This window comes from Lytechinus variegatus, chromosome 1, assembly GCF_018143015.1.
Source record: "Lytechinus variegatus isolate NC3 chromosome 1, Lvar_3.0, whole genome shotgun sequence".
NCBI lineage: Eukaryota > Metazoa > Echinodermata > Echinoidea > Temnopleuroida > Toxopneustidae > Lytechinus > Lytechinus variegatus.
In genome coordinates this window covers 82,186,461-82,208,670 of record NC_054740.1, presented here as the reverse complement: position 1 = coordinate 82,208,670, position 22,210 = coordinate 82,186,461, and the positions used below count along the sequence as shown (strand labels likewise).

The 22,210-nt window shown below is 37.9% G+C and overlaps 2 protein-coding genes across 3 annotated transcripts in view; both read right to left on the bottom strand.

The window, feature by feature from the left end:
• The window catches only part of LOC121425108 (acyl-CoA dehydrogenase family member 11-like), a 33,572-nt gene extending 22,379 nt beyond the window's left edge, over nt 1-11,193 (bottom strand). The window contains exons 1-4 of one of the 2 annotated variants that reach the window (XM_041621097.1): nt 10,975-11,193; nt 1,730-1,829; nt 1,024-1,149; nt 483-644 (exon numbers count right to left, since the gene is read on the bottom strand). In XM_041621097.1, coding sequence (XP_041477031.1) covers nt 483-644; nt 1,024-1,149; nt 1,730-1,829; nt 10,975-11,102 — 516 coding nt within the window. In that variant the 5' untranslated portion in view covers nt 11,103-11,193. The remainder of the gene's footprint in view (nt 1-482; nt 645-1,023; nt 1,150-1,729; nt 1,830-10,974) is intronic. The other variant, XM_041621090.1, reaches the window with a different exon arrangement.
• Nucleotides 11,194-14,299: 3,106 nt separating this feature from the next.
• Nucleotides 14,300-21,763, bottom strand: LOC121425099 (2',5'-phosphodiesterase 12-like). The gene is made up of 7 exons (XM_041621078.1): nt 20,781-21,763; nt 19,570-19,709; nt 19,163-19,325; nt 17,418-17,550; nt 16,112-16,267; nt 15,441-15,564; nt 14,300-14,877 (listed from the first exon to the last, which is right to left on the bottom strand). Exons 1-7 carry the CDS (start codon nt 21,638-21,640, stop codon nt 14,609-14,611), a joined length of 1,845 nt encoding a protein of 614 aa, XP_041477012.1. The 5' UTR covers nt 21,641-21,763; the 3' UTR covers nt 14,300-14,608.
• Between the last annotated feature and the right edge of the window lie 447 nt (nt 21,764-22,210).

The following is a 22,210-nucleotide window of genomic DNA, read 5'->3' as shown; positions in this document are numbered from 1 at the left end:
ATGTACACAGCAAAAACCTGAATTCTGTTTCACAAAGAGAATTCCATGAATATTTATATGAAAATTATAGGAACCAATCAGAATTTCTGTTTTATTTACAGGTAAAATGGGAAATCACTGTCTCCATGGCTTTGCTACTTCTAAGGAATAGATTATCTTTTTTTCTAATCAAACATATCCTATAAGAGAAATCATTAAAATGTAATAAAAAGACTTGGCATTGATCAGCCATTACAGAGCATAATTTATCAAACAAACCTCAATATCAACGTAAATCAAAATTTTGATATACCCTCTGATTTCATGCTTCTGTGTAAACAACTAGGGGATGCACATGTAGCCTAACATAAGAGATAGATTTAGTAACTATGACTGATTGTAACTGTTAGACTTCACCATCTATAATTAGAATAAGTAATTACAAGTACAATTGATTGTATATCTATTATGTTACAAGGCCAAATCATATTCAAGAAACTGACCTGTCTCCTACAGAAGCCTCCCTCTTTCCCAAAGCCTTGGACACCAAGCTTCTTGAAGTCAAGACTATGCAGATGAGCTAAGGTGTTGATCATAGCAAAGTAGATATCCTTCCTCTCTCCAGGCGACAGCTCAGGCAAGGCAATGTCACGGAAGATACGACCCTGTCATTAAAATAGAAAAGTCAAGCGAATTTAAGGATGTGGAATTACAGGGTTATTAGAATACCTTTACAATGGAATGATTCTGGATACAAGCAAGAAACATCTTTACAATATCTCCTCATAACCAAGAAATATTATGTGGCCACAAACAAGATTTGAAAAATTAAAGAAATTTTAAGTAAGCAATGAATCCTGAGTGCAGGGAAGAATAAGAATTAATCAGTAGAATTTCAATGGGGATCCCAAGAAATCTCAAGTGCATACATGTAGATGTGGTTTGTAATCACTTTGAAAGAGAGACACTGATGTTGAGTACACCTTGGTTGATCGTCAGCTGAAACTCTTTGAAAGATTGTTTGATTTTGGCTCTGTTACTTACCCTAACATGTTCCATGATATAAAACTCTGTGCCAATAACAGAGACATCTTCACAGTGAGCAATCGGCTTCGGGACTGGGAAACCAGCACTGAACAACGCCTTTTGAATTCGAAATTCTCTACCAACCTGAAATTAGAGTTACAAAATATTTTGGTTGTCATACATGCCATGTGGGCAGTAACTATTGTATAAAAACTCCTTCAGAAAGAATTTTCTACAATACTGGTACTTTACTCCTTGCTTTTTACAGGTTTGCATGAAACAGCATGAATGAAATGCATAAATGAAAGGCAGAAATATAAAAATGGTTATTGTCCATCAAGAATATCATAACATAAATTAAAGTTTAGTTACTGTAGTTCCACAATAATTCCATGACCAGTTTCAGAAGCCCCTCCCCCTCCCTATTCACACACACACACACACACACTTTTCAGTAACCATGTATGTAAAAAAAAAATGTGAAAATGCAGTACATGTTTAACATTCAGTTTGCTCATCCCACCCATTCTTTGTTAATTAAATTAATCAAAATGTAAATGACCAAGATATAAAAGTCCTCATGTATATTTAAGGATCTGTCCATTTGTTTTTTAATGTCTTTTGTAATCTTATATCATGTTATAAGGTGAGACCAAAAAAATCCATATAGTCTCCTGAATATGTTATTTGAAAACAAAATAGAATTGAATCAGAGATTGAATACCTGATGAGCTCCCCTCAGAAGCTGTCCGGGGGGTTTCTTCCTCATCACTAATTCTCTCCCATCTTTCTTCAGATAAAAGGTCGGGTTGGACTGACCTGACCTGTATTGGATAGAACAGCTAGATTCGTAAATCACAGAAATATTCAAGTTGACAAGAATCCTACCATGATATTGAAAAAATATAGAGTGAATCGGAGGTATAGTATTTCCACCGAAAGTCTTGAAGTTTAGGACACCTGAATATATACAGTCAAGTGCTTGTGGTCTAGTGGTCAAAGCCATATTCTATGCTATGCTGCAATGACACAGGTTCATAATCCTGCTCTTTATTTTAATAGCGCTCTCTATAAAAAGGTATAACATCAACAGTCTTGCCATTTTCAATCTAACTTGTTACCTTTTGCATAATACATATTACTAGATCTATCGTCTACAGTACTGGATGCCTGTGGGCAGATGTTCCCTGTGAGCAGCCGGTGGTGAATAAAACGAAAAATTGAAAAAAAATGATATCCTTTCAGAAAGTGTCAAGTAGGTTCTAGGGGACAAAAAAAAACATACTCGGCAAAAGCAGTAAAGCATAAATGGGTATCACGCATATCATTAGAAATTTGACACATGACATATTAGTAAAAAATTGAAAATATAAGTTTGTTAACTTTGAAGTTCTATACTTAATAGGCCAATATGTTCCATTTGTTAACTGATTTGATTTTCATTAAAGAGAATAAAGTCAAAGGTTCATATATTGCTGCAGAAATCCTTAAATACATCACTAGAGAAAAAGTTGCATGGGAGAGTCTTCAATCTTCAGTTGAGAGACCAATGTCCTTCGTTTACATTTGCTGCAAAAGGATTCCTTGGTGCCGCGGTTTATATAAATGTGATAAGCAGATTCATTAATCACCTAATCATGACAAATTACCCCTGCATGTCTGGCAGTCAGATTGGGGGCACTAGCTCTCCCCCAGCCCCCCCCCCCACCACAAAAAAAAAAGAGAGATAAAAGGAAAGAGAGAAGGGTGAAATTTGATATTTTCTGAAAATGACTTCAAACTAATTCACGAATTTAATTGGATTTTTGTAATATTTTTGCTCGCTCACAACTTTTCATAAAGTTTCCCAATATGACGTATCCGGCCAACACAAAATGTTTGGCCCGCTACGTTATGGCATGGCTTTGGCACCTTCGATAATTAATTTGAGTAGACCCATACAAATTCACTAGTTGAGTTCAGATCATGTCACTGGATGATTTTGTAGTGTGGTAGTGAGCTTATGAATGGGCGGTGAACATGTATAGAGTGTTTACGTGAGTATAGTGGCAATTGCTGAGTTTGCTGAATCTGCACACTGGCGCCCGGCCGTGATTTCACGAGTGTTAAGTAGTATGTATTTAACTTCTTGTATCCTTTCAGTCATTCACCTTCACTTGTTTACAAACTCCCCCAATGTCATCTAAGATTTCCAAAACCCTCAATACCATTTAACTCCTAAACCTTGACCATGAAAGACCAACCCTCAGTGACGTCAGCTAACTTCAAGGAACAAAAGTTCTAAGCAGTATGACTCACACTTCTAGCCCCAGCCGCTTGATTTGCAAAGAACCATGGGTAGAAATCTCTCCCTAAAGGTAGGGGGACTAGGGGCAGAATAATTTTTTTCCCCCGGAAAATTTGACAACTAAAATATAAAAAAAGAAAAAGGTTATCACCCAAAATGTAAGGTTGTTTCGGCCTAACTGAATTTGACAAGCAAAAAAAAAGCTATTACCCAAATCTTTTCATCCAAAATTTGACAACTAAAATATTAAAAAAATATGAGGTTATCACCCAAATGTAAGGTTGTTTCTGCCTAACTAATTTAGAGCATCACTACACCCCTTATAACAGAGAAAGTTTGATAGACAGTCACCTGCCTATTCCAGATGTTATATATTGATAATGATGTCATTCATGATGTCATACCATGACTCACAATTGTAGCTGCGCAGGCGCAATGCGGAATAAACTTGCTTTGGAATCATATACCAAGAGTATCAGACGTGTGCTTATTTATGTGCCTTAATTACTAATTACTGTAGATTAATTAGGAGTACATAACAACAAATCTGGCGACGAGGATCAACTTTTGTGTTTGTTCTTCACTTTGGTAAAGTTCGAGTACCTGAGGATGGCTACTTTTGGAACAATTGGTGAATTTCGGGAAGACGAAGGGAGTTGGTCCGAGTACATTGAGCGTATGGGACACTACTTCGACGCCAATAGCATCATTGATGAGGGGAGGAAAAGATCCATTTTACTAAGTGTTTGTGGAGCCTCAACCTACAAATTAATGTCAAGTTTGGCGGCACCAAGGAAACCAGGTGAAGTTGAGTTCAAGGAACTTGTGAAATTAATGACTGATCATCGAGATCCAAAGCCATCGGTGATCGTCCAACGATTCAAGTTTAACAGCAGGTCGAGGAGACCAGATGAATCGCTGTCAACTTACATTGCTGAACTGCGACGATTGGCTAATGAATGTAAGTTTGATACTATTTTAGAGGAGATGTTGAGAGATAGGATTGTGTGCGGAGTGGCAGATGATAGAATACAAAGGAGATTATTGGCTGAACCAACTCTAACATTTGAAAAAGCTAAAGATATTGCATTAGCTATGGAATTAGCTGATAAAAATACAGCCGATCTCAGAGATCAGAACAAAGGCGAGATGGTGAACAAAATCGCTCATGGTGTTCGTCATCGTAAGTCGTCACAACGCCCTGTTTCCAAGAAACATTCCTCATGCGGTCGCTGCGGAAAGGGACAGCATCAAGGAGAGGCTTGTCCAGCAAAAGACGGAGAGTGTTTCCACTGCGGGAAAAAGGGACATTTCGCCGTGGTATGCAGAGCGAAAGGAGAGAGGAAGGACCAGAGAAAAGTTTTCCAGCAGCAAGGGAAACGGACCGCCTCCAATAAATCTCGCACTCTGCAAATCGAAACAAGAGAGGAGGATGAAAACGAAAGCTACGGGCTGTATTCACACTCGACGAAAGCTTCCAAACCGCCTCCGATTATGACTCAGCTAATAGTGAAAGGGAAACCTATAAACTTCCAAGTGGACACGGGCTCAGCAGTAACGCTCATAAATGAGGAAACGTGGCTCTCTCAGTGGAGTGACAGAGAGAGGCCTAAGCTGAGCGAACCAATAACGCGGCTTCGTACATACACCGAGCACTTGGTAGACATCATCGGAGAATGTGAAGTCGCCGTATCCAAGGGCAGCACAGAGGAACGCTTGCCTCTGATAGTTGCGAGAGGCAGAGGGCCGAATCTCATGGGACGAGATTGGCTGCACGAAATAAAGTTGGACTGGAGGGAGATAAACTTGGTCAGGGTCAATGACGCAGTCGACAGATTGTGTTCAGACTACGCGGAACTGTTCACACGGGAACTTGGAAAGTTGAAAGGTGTAGAAGTAGATCTGGATATTGACCCCGATGCATCACCTAAGTTTTTGAAGGCCCGTCCAGTTCCATTTTCGCTTCGAAGTCGTCTGGATCAAGAGCTGGATCGCCTTCTAGCAGATGACATAATTGAACCAGTTCAATATTCAAACTGGGCAGCTCCAGTGGTCCCAGTTGTCAAGGGAGATGGATCCATTCGCATTTGTGGGGATTATAAAACCACAATAAACACAGCAGCTCGATCGGATACCTATCCGATCCCGAGAGTTGAAGAGCTATTTGCAAGGCTTGCAAATGGAAAGAAATTCACAAAACTGGATCTTTCTCATGCCTATCAACAACTAGTCCTGTCTGAGAAATCCAGGGAGTTCGTCACTATCAACACACATCGAGGGTTATTCAGATATAAGAGACTGCCTTTTGGAGTTTCAACTGCGCCTTCTGTGTTTCAGCGGACGATGGAGTCATTGCTGGCTGGTATACCAGGTGTGGCCGTCTACCTAGATGATCTTCTCATCACAGGAGAGTCAACAGATGCCCACATGAAGAACCTGAGAGCAGTCCTGGATGTTCTTCTGAAAGCTGGACTAAGACTGAAGAAAGAGAAATGTGTGTTTCTCAAGGAAGAGGTTGATTACCTCGGACACACAATCACTGAAAAGGGTCTTCGTCCCACGGGGGACAAGGTGCAAGCCATTACAAATGCGCCCGAACCGAAGAGCGTAAAGGAACTCCGGTCGTTCCTGGGCTTGCTGAATTACTATGGTAAATTTCTACCCGACCTTGCATCAAATCTAGAACCTCTTCATCGGTTGTTGAGGAAAGACGCAAGATGGCGGTGGGGTAAAGAGCAGAAACAGGCATTCGGAAGAGCCAAACAGTTGCTTAATTCAACTAGAGTGTTAGCTCACTACAATCCGGAAGAGCAACTCATACTAGCTTGCGACGCTAGTCCGTACGGTGTCGGAGCCGTACTCGCACATAGATTTTCGGATGGGACCGAAAAACCCATCGGGTTCGCGTCGCGAACATTGAATGTTGCAGAACGCAGATATTCGCAGTTAGACAAGGAAGGTCTCGCGATCGTATTTGGTGTAAAACGGTTTCACCAATATCTGTATGGCCGTAAATTCGAAATAATTACGGATCATAAGCCGCTACTTGGTCTCTTTGGAGAGAGGAAAGCCATTCCACAGATGGCTTCTCCACGCGTCCAACGGTGGCGATTACACTTGCGGCATACGAATATGAAATAAAGTATAAAGCGGGAGAGAAAAATTCAAATGCTGATGCACTTAGTAGATTACCGCTAGAATCAACCATTCCGGATCCTCCGATCCCGGGGATATTATACTTCTCATGGATACATTAGATAGGACACCGATAATGCCTTCGCGCGTCCGTTCTCTTACCGACAAAGATCCGATCTTGTCGCGGGTCCGTAACTTCATCTTACAAGGATGGCCTACAGCAGATGAATTACAAGATAAGGCATTCGGTCCGTATATGAATAGGAAAGATGAATTGAGTGTTCATGAGGGAGTAATATTGTGGGGAGCTCGCGCGGTGCTTCCCATGAAATGTCGAGAAGCAATGATGGAAGAATTACATGATGCACATCCGGGGATAGTGCGTATGAAAGCGATGGCGAGAAGTTGCGTATGGTGGCCACAGATTGACAAAGATTTGGAGCGTAAAGTTAAATCTTGCGAAAAATGTCAATCACACCAGCGACAACCGTCGAAAGCTCCACCACATCAGTGGGAATATCCAAGTAAACCATGGTCGCGAATTCATGTCGATTACGCAGGTCCAGTGGAAGGGAAAATGTTACTAGTAATAGTAGATGCGTATTCAAAATGGATAGATGTTCACATTACGAATAAATCGACAAGCGAAGCGACAATAGACAAATTGAGGGAAGTCTTTTCGGCACAAGGTCTTCCTCAAACGCTGGTTTCGGATAATGGGCCCTGTTTCACGAGTGAGGAATTCGCTATGTTCATGAAAATGAACGCAATCAATCACATTCGAGGTGCACCATATCACCCAGCTACTAATGGTCTCGCGGAAAGAGCAGTGCAAACTGTGAAAAGAGCACTCAGAAAAATGAGTGGACCCCTTCAGACGAGATTAGCAAGGTTCTTGTTGAGTTACCGTACAACTCCACAAGCTACCACAAACCAGTCACCGGCAGAATTGCTCATGAACCGAAAGTTGCGTACTCGCATATCTTCTGTTCTGCCTGATGTGAACGCAACCGTTGAGAAGAAACAATTCTCACAGACCGCTCACACTTCTCGCAAACTTCGCGAATTTAAGATAGGAGAAGAAGTCCTTGTGAGAAATTACGGGCGAGGCAACCAATGGCTACCCGGAAAAGTAGTCGAACGTAACGGTCCGGTATCCTATGTCGTAAATGTCAATACCAATAACTCGACGCTGACATGGAAACGTCATGTTGACCAATTGCGAAGTCGAATCTCGACTTCATCGACCTCGAACGACGACACCGGCCCGACACACGAAGATGACGTTATCATTCGTGATAACGACAATGATGACCGCAATGTCAATGAAGATCAGATAGACATTCGCGCGGATCGTGAAGACAATCCTGAAGTCGATCACGATGACGGTATAAAGCATTATCCTAGACGAGAGCGTAGAAAACCAAGCTATTATGGATTTTCGTAATTTTCGACGCAACAATAATTTTAATAAAATCTTGTCTTGGATTATAAACTCACCTATTTTTGGACCTTGTCAAAATTCCTGATTTAATTGTTTGGTTCAGTGAAACAAAAAGTATCATTGAATTTATTAGTTTTGATTTTAACTTCAGTTCCTGACTGACGTATATCATTTAATAATGTTTGATAATTATCAAAAGTTTCTTAAAGGTAAAATTTGAATCTGGGAACTGAAAGAAATTGTTACATTTCAATATATAGTTTCATAACCAATTGAATAGTTACTGGTACAGTTTTGAGTTGCAAATTGAATTGGGATGTTGAAAAGGTATGTTTAATCTAAGGGGGGAGAGATGTTATATATTGATAATGATGTCATTCATGATGTCATACCATGACTCACAATTGTAGCTGCGCAGGCGCAATGCGGAATAAACTTGCTTTGGAATCATATACCAAGAGTATCAGACGTGTGCTTATTTATGTGCCTTAATTACTAATTACTGTAGATTAATTAGGAGTACATAACACCTCCCACCTTACAATTTAAATTGTTACACCCAAAACTAATGATATTAGTAAGAATTCTTGATTATTAGGGAGATATAGGATACTAGACCTACATTCATTGACATAGACTGACTGACTTCAAGACATCCATCCGATATTACATGTAGTTTAACTTCAGAATTTCAATCTCATACTTCGAAATAAATTATATGGCAAGTTCCCCAAGTCTGCACGGTCCCCCTTGGCCTTGTCTGCGCATATGCGTTATCTACGCGATTCTAGTAAAAGATACGCGACGCCCACACACATGCAATACATAGAAAGATATTCATTAAAGAATCCGATTCAAAATGGTGGAAAAATAATGAATTTTGGGCATTTCAGGTGAAGTCCTCAAAATGCAGCCTTTTCATCAAAACCCCTAAATCACGTGCAAAGTGAATGGGTGTGCAAACTTGGGGTACCATTTTTTAGTTCAATCTGAAAATGACCACCCAAGGTTTTTTCCAAGAAAATCATAAATTTCTTTAAAATTTTTATGAGATATTTGGTACACTTACTCATAATAATATAAGGAACACTATCAACTGAAAGATTTTGGGAAATAAAATGAAATTCATATTAAATCTGAACTCAAAATAGGTGCGCAGACTTGAAGACCACAAGGCCTAGATCTACCATATAAATCTATCCTGTTTCATCTGATTCTTCATTGACATTTTCATGTACTCCGAATTGTTAACTGGGCCATTTCGTGCTTTTGGGAACTGGTAGCCAAATCGAAATCGTACCTCTTTTCACCACGATATGTAAAGAAACTTCGCTTCGGCGATTTTGAAAAGAATTGATGCGAGAGGCTTTGTTTACGATGAGAAGCTCCTCACACAAAGTTTTCTGGTTACCTCTTTCCTCATGCGACGTTAAATTGTCCAAGTTTGCCATTGGTGGACAAGTTTTCAGATGACATCGACGATTCCGCGGAATTATAATTTTTTTGTAATTATATCCACCTACCCTGCATTTCCCTGCTCTTTAAGACCACTCTGCCACTTTCACAATGTTGACAAAAAATATTACAAAGTCGATTCACTAAATAAATCACAAACAAGATGTATATGGGGATGAATCACTTTAATAAACTGTATTATCTACTCGTGAAAATGGGAACCAGCTATGCTGGTTCCCATTTTCACGAGTAGATAAAGACTGTTTACTATAGTGAAATTTGTTTCTTCAGAATCATCACTGACAAAATAAATCTCATTGGCAATCTCTCTTTATATCTACTCTTCAAAATGGGACCCATCTAAGAAAATTCTCCTGAATTATAAATGCTGGTTCCCATTTTCACGAGTAGATAATTAAAGACAGTTTATTAATCAAATTTTATTTCGTCAGAGAATCATCACTAATGAAATAAATATCACTAGTAATCTGTCTTTATCTACTCGCTGAAATGGGAACCAGTGTGTACAAGTCTATTGAGAATTGTCCACGCTGGTTCCCATTTTGGCGAGTAGATTAAACTAGTTTACTCTACTCGCTGAAATGGGAACCAGCGTGTACAACTCTGTGGGGATTTTTCCATAGAGTTGTATGCACTAGTTCCCATTTTAGCGAGTAAAGTAGTTTAATCTACTCACTGAAATGGGAAACAGCGTGGAAAATTGTCATGAATTGTACATGCTGGTTCCCATTTTCACGAGTAGATAAAGACAATTTATTAGTCAGATTTATTTCATCAGAATCATCACTGACGAAATAAATCTCATTGGCAATCTCTCTTTATAGCTACCCTTCAAAATGGGAACCATCTAAGAAAATTCTCCCAAATTATAAATGCCGGTTCCCATTTTCACGAGTAGATAAAGACAGTTTATTAATCAGATTTATTTCGTCAGAGAATTATCACTAACGAAATAAATATCACTAGTAATCTGTCTTTATCTACTCGCTGAAATGGGAACCAGCGTGTACAACTCTATTGCGAATTTTCTATGTTGGTTCCCATTTTGGCAAGTAGATTAAACTAGTTTACTCTACTTGCTGAAATGGGCACCAGCGTGGACAACGCTGGTTCCCATTTCAGCGAGTAGAGTAAACTAGTTTACTCTACTCGCTAAAATGGAACCAGTGTGTACAACTCTATGGGGAGTTTACCACGCTGGTTCCCATTTTAGCGAGTAGAGAAAAGACAGCGACGAAATCAATCCTTCTGATCTAAGCTCTTTGAAGAATTAGATTTATCTAGAATCAGCGCGCCAGCTGCGGTGAAGCAGTGAGCAAGCTCGAAAAGGTAGGTAGGTCATGTCTTGTCGTGAAAAAGTGTCCTGTGGAAATTAGGAACTGGTTCCCAATTTCACGATAATGCCGTTAACTGTAGCTGATAATTGATTATCAAATACTTTGTAATTTTGAACTGTATAACTTTCTCCAAAGTTTCTTCATTACGCTTCCCTTCTAAATTATAATTACCGATCCCAACACGACACTAGCCCTAGCATAGCCAAGCGCCCGAGTCCCGGCGCATTCGACCCACCAGATTTCGCCCGGGCTCCGCCGGTTTTCGGGGTGGAGCTATTGCGATAGCGTACCTATATTGAAGGACTTCAATCTTTGATGATCCTTGAGGAAAGTCCACGACATTCTCCTTCAAGTATTCATGAAGACGTTCCTCATCAAAGCGGTGCTGTTTTCGAACTTCGCTGGCGTCTGTAGCCATTTCTTATTGAATATAAATTGTTCTGATTTTTCTCTCCAGCTGGAAATGGGCGGTGCTAATCTCCGTGAAACTACGCAGCATGAAAAGTGTCATCTTATTATACGGTATCTTCAAAAGAATAAAGCACAAACTGAAAAGATCGAAATGTGCTTTCACTTTGCATTTATAGCTCGCCACGATACCGATTGCTTTTATTCCCTGCTAGATCCTAATTCACTTGAACCAAGTGCCTTACTTTAATTTTAGATTTGAAATGCAACAAGACGGCCAAACTTATTCGTTCTTTGCATGGGCGGAAATCCCAGGGGGTCAGGGGGGGACGTGTCCCCCCCCCCTCCTACCATTTTGAAGGGGAGGGGGACACAATATCAAATGTCCCCCCGACTATTTGTGGTCTTTTATGATGGAAAAAAACATTTTGGATGAAAAGATTTGGGTGATAACTTTTTTTTGCTTGTCAAATTTAGTTAGGCCGAAACAACCTTACATTTTGGGTGATAACCTCATTTTTAAAAAATATTTTAGTTGTCCAATTTTCCGGGGGAAAAAATTATTCTGCCCCTGGTCCCCCTTCCTTTAGGGAGAGATTTCTACCCATGGTTCTTTGCAAATCCAATAATCATAGTAACATAAAACCCCCTTTTATAAAACAAATTTTCCAATACAAGTGTACTCTCAATTGTGCCTCTGATCCACCCCCCCCCTCTCTCTAACTCTTCCTATATCTCTCTTTTAAACACAAAACTCACTTTCTTTTTTCCCCTCTCATACTGTCCATTTTTAAGTCTCACTTATAGCAATCTAACAAAGTATGAAACCAGCACTCACGAATACCAAATACTTAATCCTTTTACATATTGTTTGCGGTCTTTCTCATTTCCCCCTTTTACCCCCCTAAGAACTAAAAAAATATTCAGTTATTGATTACAATTTCCGATTTTGGTAACTGATTAAGCGAGAAATAAAATTGTGCACTTAGAAGCCCCAGTATTATGCATCTTACAAATGTTACAATTATTCCTTAAAAAACAAAAAACTTTCAACTTTACATCATCATATCACCTCCTACTATGACCCTTTCTATCTCAACCCTGACCTTGACCCTTTTGTGAGCTAATCATAATATAATTTCACACCTAGAATTTTATTGAATGGTCACCTTTTGTTTCATTGGGAATACCAGTCTATAAGGAGGTTCAGAAATTTTATTCTCTGTTTCAATGCAGAAATGCATCATGAATGAGACAGCAAAATTATGAAGTAGTCATAAACAACTTTCTTTCTTGCTTCCCTGATAGGGATACTGTAGCTTGGGCGAGTGTTTTTGGCTTTTATGGCTGACTAGACCAATCATCAATTGATCTTGTGTTTCCCAAAGTTGGTAACGGTGTATTGTGGTATCAAAGCTGATGAATGAATACAATAAAAAAAAAATTATAACCTAACACCAGTTATAGAGACCTATAAAAGGGCTATCAAAACCAACCAAATAAGAGTATAGAATATATTGATTTTAATTTCTACATGTATCTGTAACTAATTATATGAAAACATTAAATCAATTTGTAGATAAAAATTTGGTGTTTAATAGATAGAAAGTTGTTATAAACAACATCAGAGTACATAGATAATGTTTAGAGGCCTTGGATAAACTGCAGAAGTACCCAAGTTGACATAAACCCTAAAAATTTGCACAGACAATATTTAAGAGAAAATGAGACTTTTATCAAAATATCAGCTTTTTAGTGCAGCTCTTCACCAAAATAATTTCTAAAACTGGAACTTGAATTAGAGAATAGAGGATTATACATTATTAGAAGCTCTATATAGAGTGATGACTTTAAAACAGCATATCCACAAAGGTGTATTCACTTCTGCTGGATAATCGATTACCTATTTATTACTAGGTTTATGAAAACTGTTATTCCTTTATAGATTTTGATTAAGTGATCTACAAGTACAATATTGATCTTCAACTTTATGGCTTCAATATCTAATATCCAAGGTCTAATATCAATCTACCAATGAAATTTTAAATAAATATATTGTAAACAAGTTCTTAACATATTCTGTCCACATGGTACTGATAAATAATTACATTGACATGTGACCTGAAAACCCTTATTACTTCGCTTTCTAAATATGTAAAAAAAAAAAAAGGAACAACAAATGGGGAAAAGCCCTAAACATATGAACATCATTATTCATATTCATAGCATTGATTTGGTTAACAATACTTCCATACCTTTACATAGATTGCACTGTTCTCAGTCCTTCATGTTTATAATTTCGTGGAGCTCAATAAATCGCTCTCCTTATTTTTTTGAGGAGCTCAATTGAGCTCCTCAGAATCGCTCTCCGTGAGGAGCTCAAATCAATTCATTACAATACATGTATGATAAATTGTAGATTTTTCTTAACATTGTATACATGCAATAGCTGTGTTAGCTATTAATTAATCTGTGGTGAAACTAGGCCTGGGTCACGTCAATACGTTTACAAGATGTCGTAAGTGCTCCTGCTTAAAAAAAAAAATAAAAAAAAAAAAATTGCTAAAATTTCACATTTTACATCTTTAAACCCATGAAATGGCCTTCGTTTTTCCATAATTCCTTGAAATTACTTTCATTTAGTTGAGAACTATCAGAAAAATGAAGAATATTCACCACTTTCCCTGACTCTGATTTGAACTTACCGCGGTAAATATTGTAGTCCTATATGTAGACTTCTATGGTGTTGCCATGAAAATCTACATATGGGACTACATGGGACTGCAATATTTACCGAGATTAAATTAAAATCAGAGTCGGGAAAGAGATGAATATTCTTCATTTTTCTGATAGATTTCAACTAAATCAAAGTAATTTCAAGGAATTATGGAAAAAAGAAAGCCATTTTATGGATTTAAAGATGTGAAATTTTAGCAATTTTTTTCTTCAATTTTTTTTTTTTTTTTTTTTGAGGAGCGCGATTTTTTGCTCTCCTTATTTTTTTTAAGGAGCGCGGTAGGAGCGCTCCTTAAAAACTCATTCTCCAATTGCAGGTTAATTCAATTCCATTCTAAAAAAGTGACCCTAAAATAGACTTTGCAGGGAAATGAGAAGAAAATCAATATAAGGATCAAAAGAATTTCAATGAATATTTGATGCATAATTCTTGTTATAACCTAAATTATATCATAGCATTTTCCCATTCCATAGAGTGGACCAAAAACTGATTAGTCCAGGCTCCAGCTTAACATTTAAGAACCTTACTCAGGGTCTCCAGGAATCTTTTATGAACAGTCATAGACATCATGAATCTAACTAGTTGAATTCAAATAGTAACTAATTGGTTAATATGATCATAGTTTCTGAAGATATCTGCAAAGGCAAGTATTTTTATTCAACAAAACCTTATGCCTACTTGTGATGCATGTAATAATTTACTGCAGTATGGGATTGAGTTCAATCCATTAGCAAAGACCCAATCTTCTTACGGCTTCAAACGGTAAACTTTGACAACCATCAAGAATTCTTCCACCTGACGTCACAGCCTATCGCGAGATGATCCGAGGGAAAGACGTCGTTCGGTAGAGCAACGTGTGCTGTGATATCGTCATGATCAGGCATGGGGATTTCCCTGACGACTTCCAGGTGCTTACTATCGATGAGTACATAGTCAAGAGAAGCCACAAACCCTGCTACAAAGTTGGTGTACTCCTGACTGGTACAGGCATTGGTGAAATCAAGAGAGTGCGTCAGGGTCATTCCACCACAGAACTCTTCTTTACCTCCTGTGAGAGAAAAAGGAAAGTGAAGACATGGGTAAGCAAGGGAAAAACATCATGCAATGTTCTTATCTGAATCAATATATGAAATTATTACGTACACATGCATTTTCACAGCTTATTATCATACAATTTAAAACTAATTTTGATTATATTTTCTTGTCTCTAATTTATTCTATTATTCGAGTGAACTTAATCTAATGGTACAATCACTCAATGAAGCTGATTCAAGACTGATCGAACTATTATGTTATTTTGCATATCATCGTTCATTTTAGAGTTGGTTTCACTGTTGCGGGAGTGTGGAATACCCCTTCAGCCATTCTAAAAATCTGTGACAAGCACAAGTCTTGTGAGGCTTTGCAAGAAACTTGTGTTTGATCGTGAGCCCGTTTCTAGCAAAGCTAATTGGCGGTTGATTGCTACTTGCAGTCGATCAGGATCAGCTGCTAATTTGCCACTGATTTGACATCAATTACAACTCAATTTTCTTGTACACCCCATTAGACTAACCACTATCATTATAGAGAAAGATGATATAGAGATATTTCACTGAAAACTGTACTCACCACAATACCACTGAACGTGGTTCTCTGGTATATGTTTCTTGGAGATGAGCTCATACACACCGGGGCATGTAGGGGAACTGTTCAAATCACCACAGAATACCATTGCCAATTCAATGTCTGGATTCTGTGAAATATTACAATTAAAATCAATAAGAAAGTTAGATTTGTTTTGTTAATCAGATCTTTTGTCCTTATAATAAAAATGGAAGATATATATTTTGTTCACCTTCTTGAAAGAACATAACAGAAGCAAAGGAGGAAATTGATTATTCTCTTTAACATCATTTCCAACCAAAATATGAATCAAAAGTACTCATTTCATAATGATGCTGTCAGGAGCAATACTCATTTCTCAACTCAACCATGCAATGATTATCAATGGGCCTTCTCACTTTTGTGTAGGACTGATCTAAATGTCATGTAGCTAACAAAAACATACTAATAGCTTATCACTTGGCATTACTTGAAAAAATCATTCTCCCATAAATTTTAGTTTTAACTAATAAGCCTGTATGTATTTATTTTGTTATTTTTACTCAATAAAAATCACTTTTCTATCCAATGGATAAATCTTTGCAAGTTTAGATCTCTGCATTCATAGGAACTATAGTGAAATACTGAAATGTAATAATGACATTTTTGAACTACTTGAGGTTGAGATAATGACTTGCCTTCTCCAAGTGCTGTTGTTGAATCTTATGGAGATGTCTCAAGATGGTAATGGTCTGTATCAATCGTATATGACCCGCCCGAGGGTGGAAATACAGATGGGTGTTGGCTACACATATCCTTCGTCTAGGATAATGAATATCTTCCAATACAGTAACCTAGAGATTTAGAACAAAAGAAAAACATTTATCACACAGTCACGTAGGGCAGGAATTATGAAAGGACAGTGTGTATTTGAGTTTTTACAGACATTCAGATATATTTGTTTATGCCTGGGAGCTACCTTTAACATCATGATCCAGAAGATATAACCAAAGCTTGAACCTTGAACCTCTGCATCAATTTGACATATCCCAAACGGCATGGATTACAGGTGCATGCCACTATGCCTAGTGGAGGTACAACCAATGGTACTTGCTGATTGTTATTAACCAAAATTACACTCTGAGAAGCATATATAACAATAAACAAGAAAAAATGTATCATTTTGATACCAGAATAGTTTGAACTGTGTGATCTGAGAAGTGAACTTTCTATCGATCACCAAGTGTGACTTTGACTCTTTCTTTTTTTCTTAAGTTTGGACTTTTCAATATCCTACAGGAATTACTTGTAAGTGCTCAGAATTTAAAGTGTGGCACCCTTCTGAAGTACTTATATATCAGAGCAAGTGCCATCACAGATCATGCCCCCATAGCCGGCTTTTGCTTGCCCACACGGCAACAGATTTTTTTCAGACAAATATTAGGCTATTTAGCCATCTTTGAACCCAAAAAAATTTTGAAGTTGTGGTCATCTCCGCTAGGGAAGGACAAACATCTTATTTCAATAGTGTTAACTTCTTTATGAAATGAAATATTCCCTCATTATAAAGCACACCCACGACCAGAGACATTTAAGAAGACACCTATTGTATCACTACATGCAATGACTTCTAAATCTACTAAATTCTAAATTGTAAACAGACATTAATTTGGGCAACCAACATGTTTTTTAGGTGAAAACAAGAGATCTCATTGTCATTGAAATACACCAATCTTATTCCACCATGAAGTTCAACTTAATATGATTCTTAAAATAATGAAAAAATGTAATATGTACAATGCAGTACTGAGGTGAAAATAACAAGTTTCTACGGAAATGAACCGGAAGTAACCAGAATAAAATCTGGTTATTTTTTATGCAACAGGAAAACTCTGATTAATCACTTTTTATCTGAGTTTTTACTCTAACTGCAGATTTTTACCGGGAAAAAACTCCAGTTAGAGTTTCATGTGACGGGCCCCTGAAATATAATGAATTTGATACCTGCAATACACTGCTTCTTGTGATAACTTGATTTAGCATAGCCTTTGATTTTGAGACAGCTTCTACCAGGTCTTTGTTCGATGGTTCCTCCTGGAAAGCTTCAGCTAGTGAGATGTCATGCTGATCAATCAACCTGTATCAGAATGAGAGAGGTATGGAACAACATGGTTTCAGTAGTGACATTCAATAAAGATACTAACACAGTGCAGTATTTTGGAATGTTAAGCTTTCAACAAGTGGAATGCCTCTGGCCGTCTCACCTGCATCACGCGGTTCAATATAGCAGCAGTGATGACTTTGAATACTACTCTAACTCGCACAAGATGTTCAGTGATACATAGTTACTCTTATGTCCAAGTTTAATGAACTAGACCACTTTTTATGAACTAGACCAATAAACTTACAGATATATGATGGTTATTCAACAAAAAAACCCAACATAGCCAAAGTTCATTGACCTTACATGACCTTTGACCTTGATCATGTGACCTGAAACTTGCACAGGATGTTCAGTGATACTTGATTACTCTTATGTACAAGTTTCATGAATCAGATCCATAAACATTCAAAGTTATGATGGTAATTCAACAGATACCCCCGATTCGGCCAAAGTTCATTGACCCTAAATGACCTTTGACCTTCATCATGAGACCTGAAACTTGCACAAAATGTTCAGTGATGCTTGATTACTATTATGTCCAAGTTTAATGAATCAGATCCATAGACTTTCAAAGTTATGATGGGAATTCAACAGATATCCCCAATTCGGCCAAAGTTCATTGACCCTAAATGACCTTTGACCTTGGTCATGTGACGTGAAACTCATGCAGGATGTTCAGTGATACTTGATTAACCTTATGTCCAAGTTTCATGAACTAGGTCCATATATTTTCTAAGTTATGATGACATTTCAAAAACTTAACCTCAGGTTAAGATTTCGATGTTGATTCCTCCAACATGGTCTAAGTTCATTGACCCTAAATGACCTTTGACCTTGGTCATGTGACATGAAACTCTAATAGGATGTTCAGTAATACTTGATTAACCTTATGGCCAAGTTTTATGAATTAGGTCCATATACTTTCTAAGTTATGACATCATTTCAAAAACTTAACCTCAGGTTAAGATTTGATGTTGAAGCCGCCGCCGTCGGAAAAGCGGCGCCTATAGTCTCACTTTGCTTCGCAGGTGAGACAAAAACCAATTTCTGCTCTGATATGCAATTTAAGTTTGAATTTCACTTGAAAAGTAGATGTATACCTTGAAAAAAAGAATGAGTCACTTTTCGGTTTCAGCAGGATTCCTGTTCCGCATCTTTTACTTTGAATTCATCAGGTGTTGCTTTAAAAATTACCGGTAATAATTATTGAGGCACTATGAAATACAGCATGCAGTTCCTTCATTAGCTTGTGAATATGCATTTCAGGTCTCAGAACATGCAATCGAATGCAACGAAAAAAAACTCAAATGCTTTAACTTGATTTTTCAACCAATGAAATGATTTTTTGACTCGCGTTCAAATGCAAACTTCATGCAACAAGACCCTAGAAGTGGAACCCTAGGCATCACTTTCAGGGGGATGCAACAGATCAATGAAAACAGACATAAAATCTAATATGTTGGGGGAAAAAATTAGATATTAGAATCTTGAGGCGTAGTTTTAGTGAATACACTGTGCATTCCTTTTCCTACACTTTTATGCGAGACGTGCAATTGTTTGAAATTCTTTCTCATGACCTACTCACCTAAATCTATCTTCCTTGTAGAAAAGTGCCTCTCCTTCTGGTGTCTGTCTTGTCTTACAGATAAGCAAGCCTTTATATCCCTGGTCATTGAGGGCGGGCTCCAAGCTGTACTGAAATAACTTCTTGCCACACTCCTGAAGACAAAGAATGTCTGCATTGTAACCTGAAACAGAATTGAACATCAATCTCTCACAGTGAATGTGATGATTTAGTGTCATTTTTTATGAAGATAACATCCATGGTGCATGTCACATAACCTAGAAAATAATCGGAATAATTTATTTGAGGGGGTGAAGGAAACATTTTCTTTTAAAACTGTGTTTTTATGCATGCAAGACAGGCATTGTTCAATGAAGCAGTATCCTCCTGATTAGCACATTTATCAAAGAATTATGAGAGTATTTCACCTGATAATTCCTTTAGTAGAAGCTGTTCTCTGTAGTCAATATCAAGCGCTATGGTTGAGCAGTAGGGGTAGAGGTAGTCACGTGAGAAGTCTGAATCAGCATACATATCAGCAAGAATGTTGTAAGAAAAGATCCGTAGACTGCCAAGCAAAAAGAGGAAAAGTCATGCAATCAGTCAACACTTCCTCCATTGACCACAGATTCTATACTGACAGAATATATGTAAATTTGTCGTTGGAAACCAAGGCAATTAGAAGATTTGATATGAAATCTTCAGTCTCCTTGACATGACATTCACCATTTGACCCATTAAAGAAATATCTCAGACTAAGAATTACAAGATCTTTTGTCAGGATATTGTAATTGCCTACAATTTTGGGTCGTGTGTTATTGATATCATTATGGTATTTAAACTAAAAAAGTGCCATATATAAGTCCATTGACTTGGAGTGATATATTGTCCACACTTTAAAGAGAAATTCCAGTAGTTGCAGTAAACACTGATTTCATGAGAAAGTCTGTAAAACAAGGCTTAATTGTCAGTATATCATTGAGGATCTAGATCTGGTACAGTAACATTAACTGAACTTTGTGAAATCTTGAAATCTACGCTGAAAAATTTTCACACCGAAGATCCCCCAACACAGATAAGCGCACGTGGGACAATGTATAATTATTGCTTAGGGCGTCGGGCCTGACGCCCTACCCGATTCCTGTGCTTATTTGCTGATTTCTCAGCAATTACAGAATTTCTTCCAGAATTCTTTGGCACATGCGTTTTATTTATACAAACAGACACTTTGGTGGTCATTTCATTGGATTCTGTACGAACTCATTTTGATATCGTTACCAAAACTAGCATTTACCTTTAAGACTTTCTAAATATCCAACTTTTAAGTTGGCAACAGACAAAACTAGTTTCTTTTGATTGGCTCAATGTTTTTGTTTTGTATAAACTATATTTTTTCCAAAGATTAACTCAGTTCCTTTGAGTTATCACACTTGTTGCAGTTTCAAGTTCCTGTATTACTTATTTACTTCATTTTTTCATTAAGATGCAAGTTTGTTAACTATCTTAAGTTAAAAACACAGCTTACACATCTGAAAACTCAAACCTTCAGGGATATGCAGTTATATCAAAACGTACTTCCAAGACGTTCTAAATCACGAGAAAAGAAACATTGCAAAGATCTTAAAAATAGAATCATTACCAATCTGGTGAAGTCTTATCCTTAGTGAACTCATGACGCTTCTGAAATGGGTACACTTCTGGTCCACACTTGACTGCTCTCATGGTGACACACTCTTTTTCTTCTCCAACTTTCTCACCATTCTTCGGAGTGCATATTATTTTCAACTTTGACCCAACATCAAGTGAAGTTGGAGTGTACGTCTTCTGCTGTCCTACCTTTATCCAGTTAGGATAATCTCCATTATCTGTAGCGCCATTCATATCTTTATCACCAACTTGTTTGTTAACTTCGCGAAACCAAGTATAACTACACTGTTCTCCTTTGGTAAACTCTGACGTAATGCGTGGAAACACAGGACAACCGACTAATACAAACGATGGCAGATGAAGTCGTTGAATGGTTGGAAAATTTCTGCATACCTCGTACTGAATGTCACCAACAGTGAGCACTGCTCCATCTCTCCATGCACTTTCATTCAGAACATCAACATCAATGGGATCATTTTCATTAGACACTAGAGATATATCCAACTCATCTGCATTCATCATCAAAACAGAATTAGAAGCAGAGTCATCCAATTTCATTTTCTTCCTTTTCTTCATTTCTTTATCCAAATGTTTCTTTAGAGTACTCTGGATGCGTGTGAGAGATTTTTCTAAAGCTTCATTCATTGGGCGATTTAAACTGCTCTGTTTGTTTCTGTATGAAAAGGATATGTTCATATGCTCTTCTCCTTCCACGCACCTTACGTAAGCCCTCCCCATCTTGTCAAGAAGAGACCTCCCCGCTGGCGCTGGCTGCAGTGACGCGAGTGGACTGGGTCTTCCGCCGGGGACAATCAAAGCCAAAGTGTTGCGTATAATTCGAAGCAACTTCATCAAGATGTGTACATGTAAAGCTCCTGAGCTTTCAGTTAATCAGCTATTGTATTGCAACGTCAAATTGCAACAAAAACATCCGGTTTAGGCCTAAATGTCATTCACCATGTAGATCCTTGCATGGCTTTGGATTCTGTTTAGGTACCGGTTGCGAATTGCGCAATCACAAAATATAAACTTCTTCTTCTTCTTATATTGGTTTGAGTGGCGATTAGTCATATTTGACTATTGTCGCCATTTACTCTATTAATAAAAATCTCACTTCTCACATAATAAAATTATTACCAATAATAATTTATACACATGTGAAATATTTTTCATGTGCATCCTTCTAATATGAAAAAGGGATGATTATGGTACAGTTTGCCGTAACTCTAATCAAAATGGCATATAAACAAATCTTCGCCAAAAACAAACCGCTAGCTTCAGCTCAGTTCCAACTAGTTGCGCTTGCCCTGTCCTTTCAAGATGCAATCATACCGGTCAGCACGGTACATTGTGCCGATTTTTCGGACGTAAATGCCTAGGTCACCCATGCATAGACGAGGGGGCGCTAGTGTACCTGTGCTT

Coding starts and splice junctions, on each gene's coding strand:
- LOC121425099 (XM_041621078.1), bottom strand. CDS start 21,640: ATGAAGTTGCTTCGAATTATACGCAACACTTTGGCTTTGATTGTCCCC. Junction 19,710..20,780: donor GATAAGACTTCACCAGATTG/GTAATGATTCTA, acceptor TTTGCTTGGCAG/TCTACGGATCTTTTCTTACA. Junction 15,565..16,111: donor AACAACAGCACTTGGAGAAG/GCAAGTCATTAT, acceptor AATATTTCACAG/AATCCAGACATTGAATTGGC.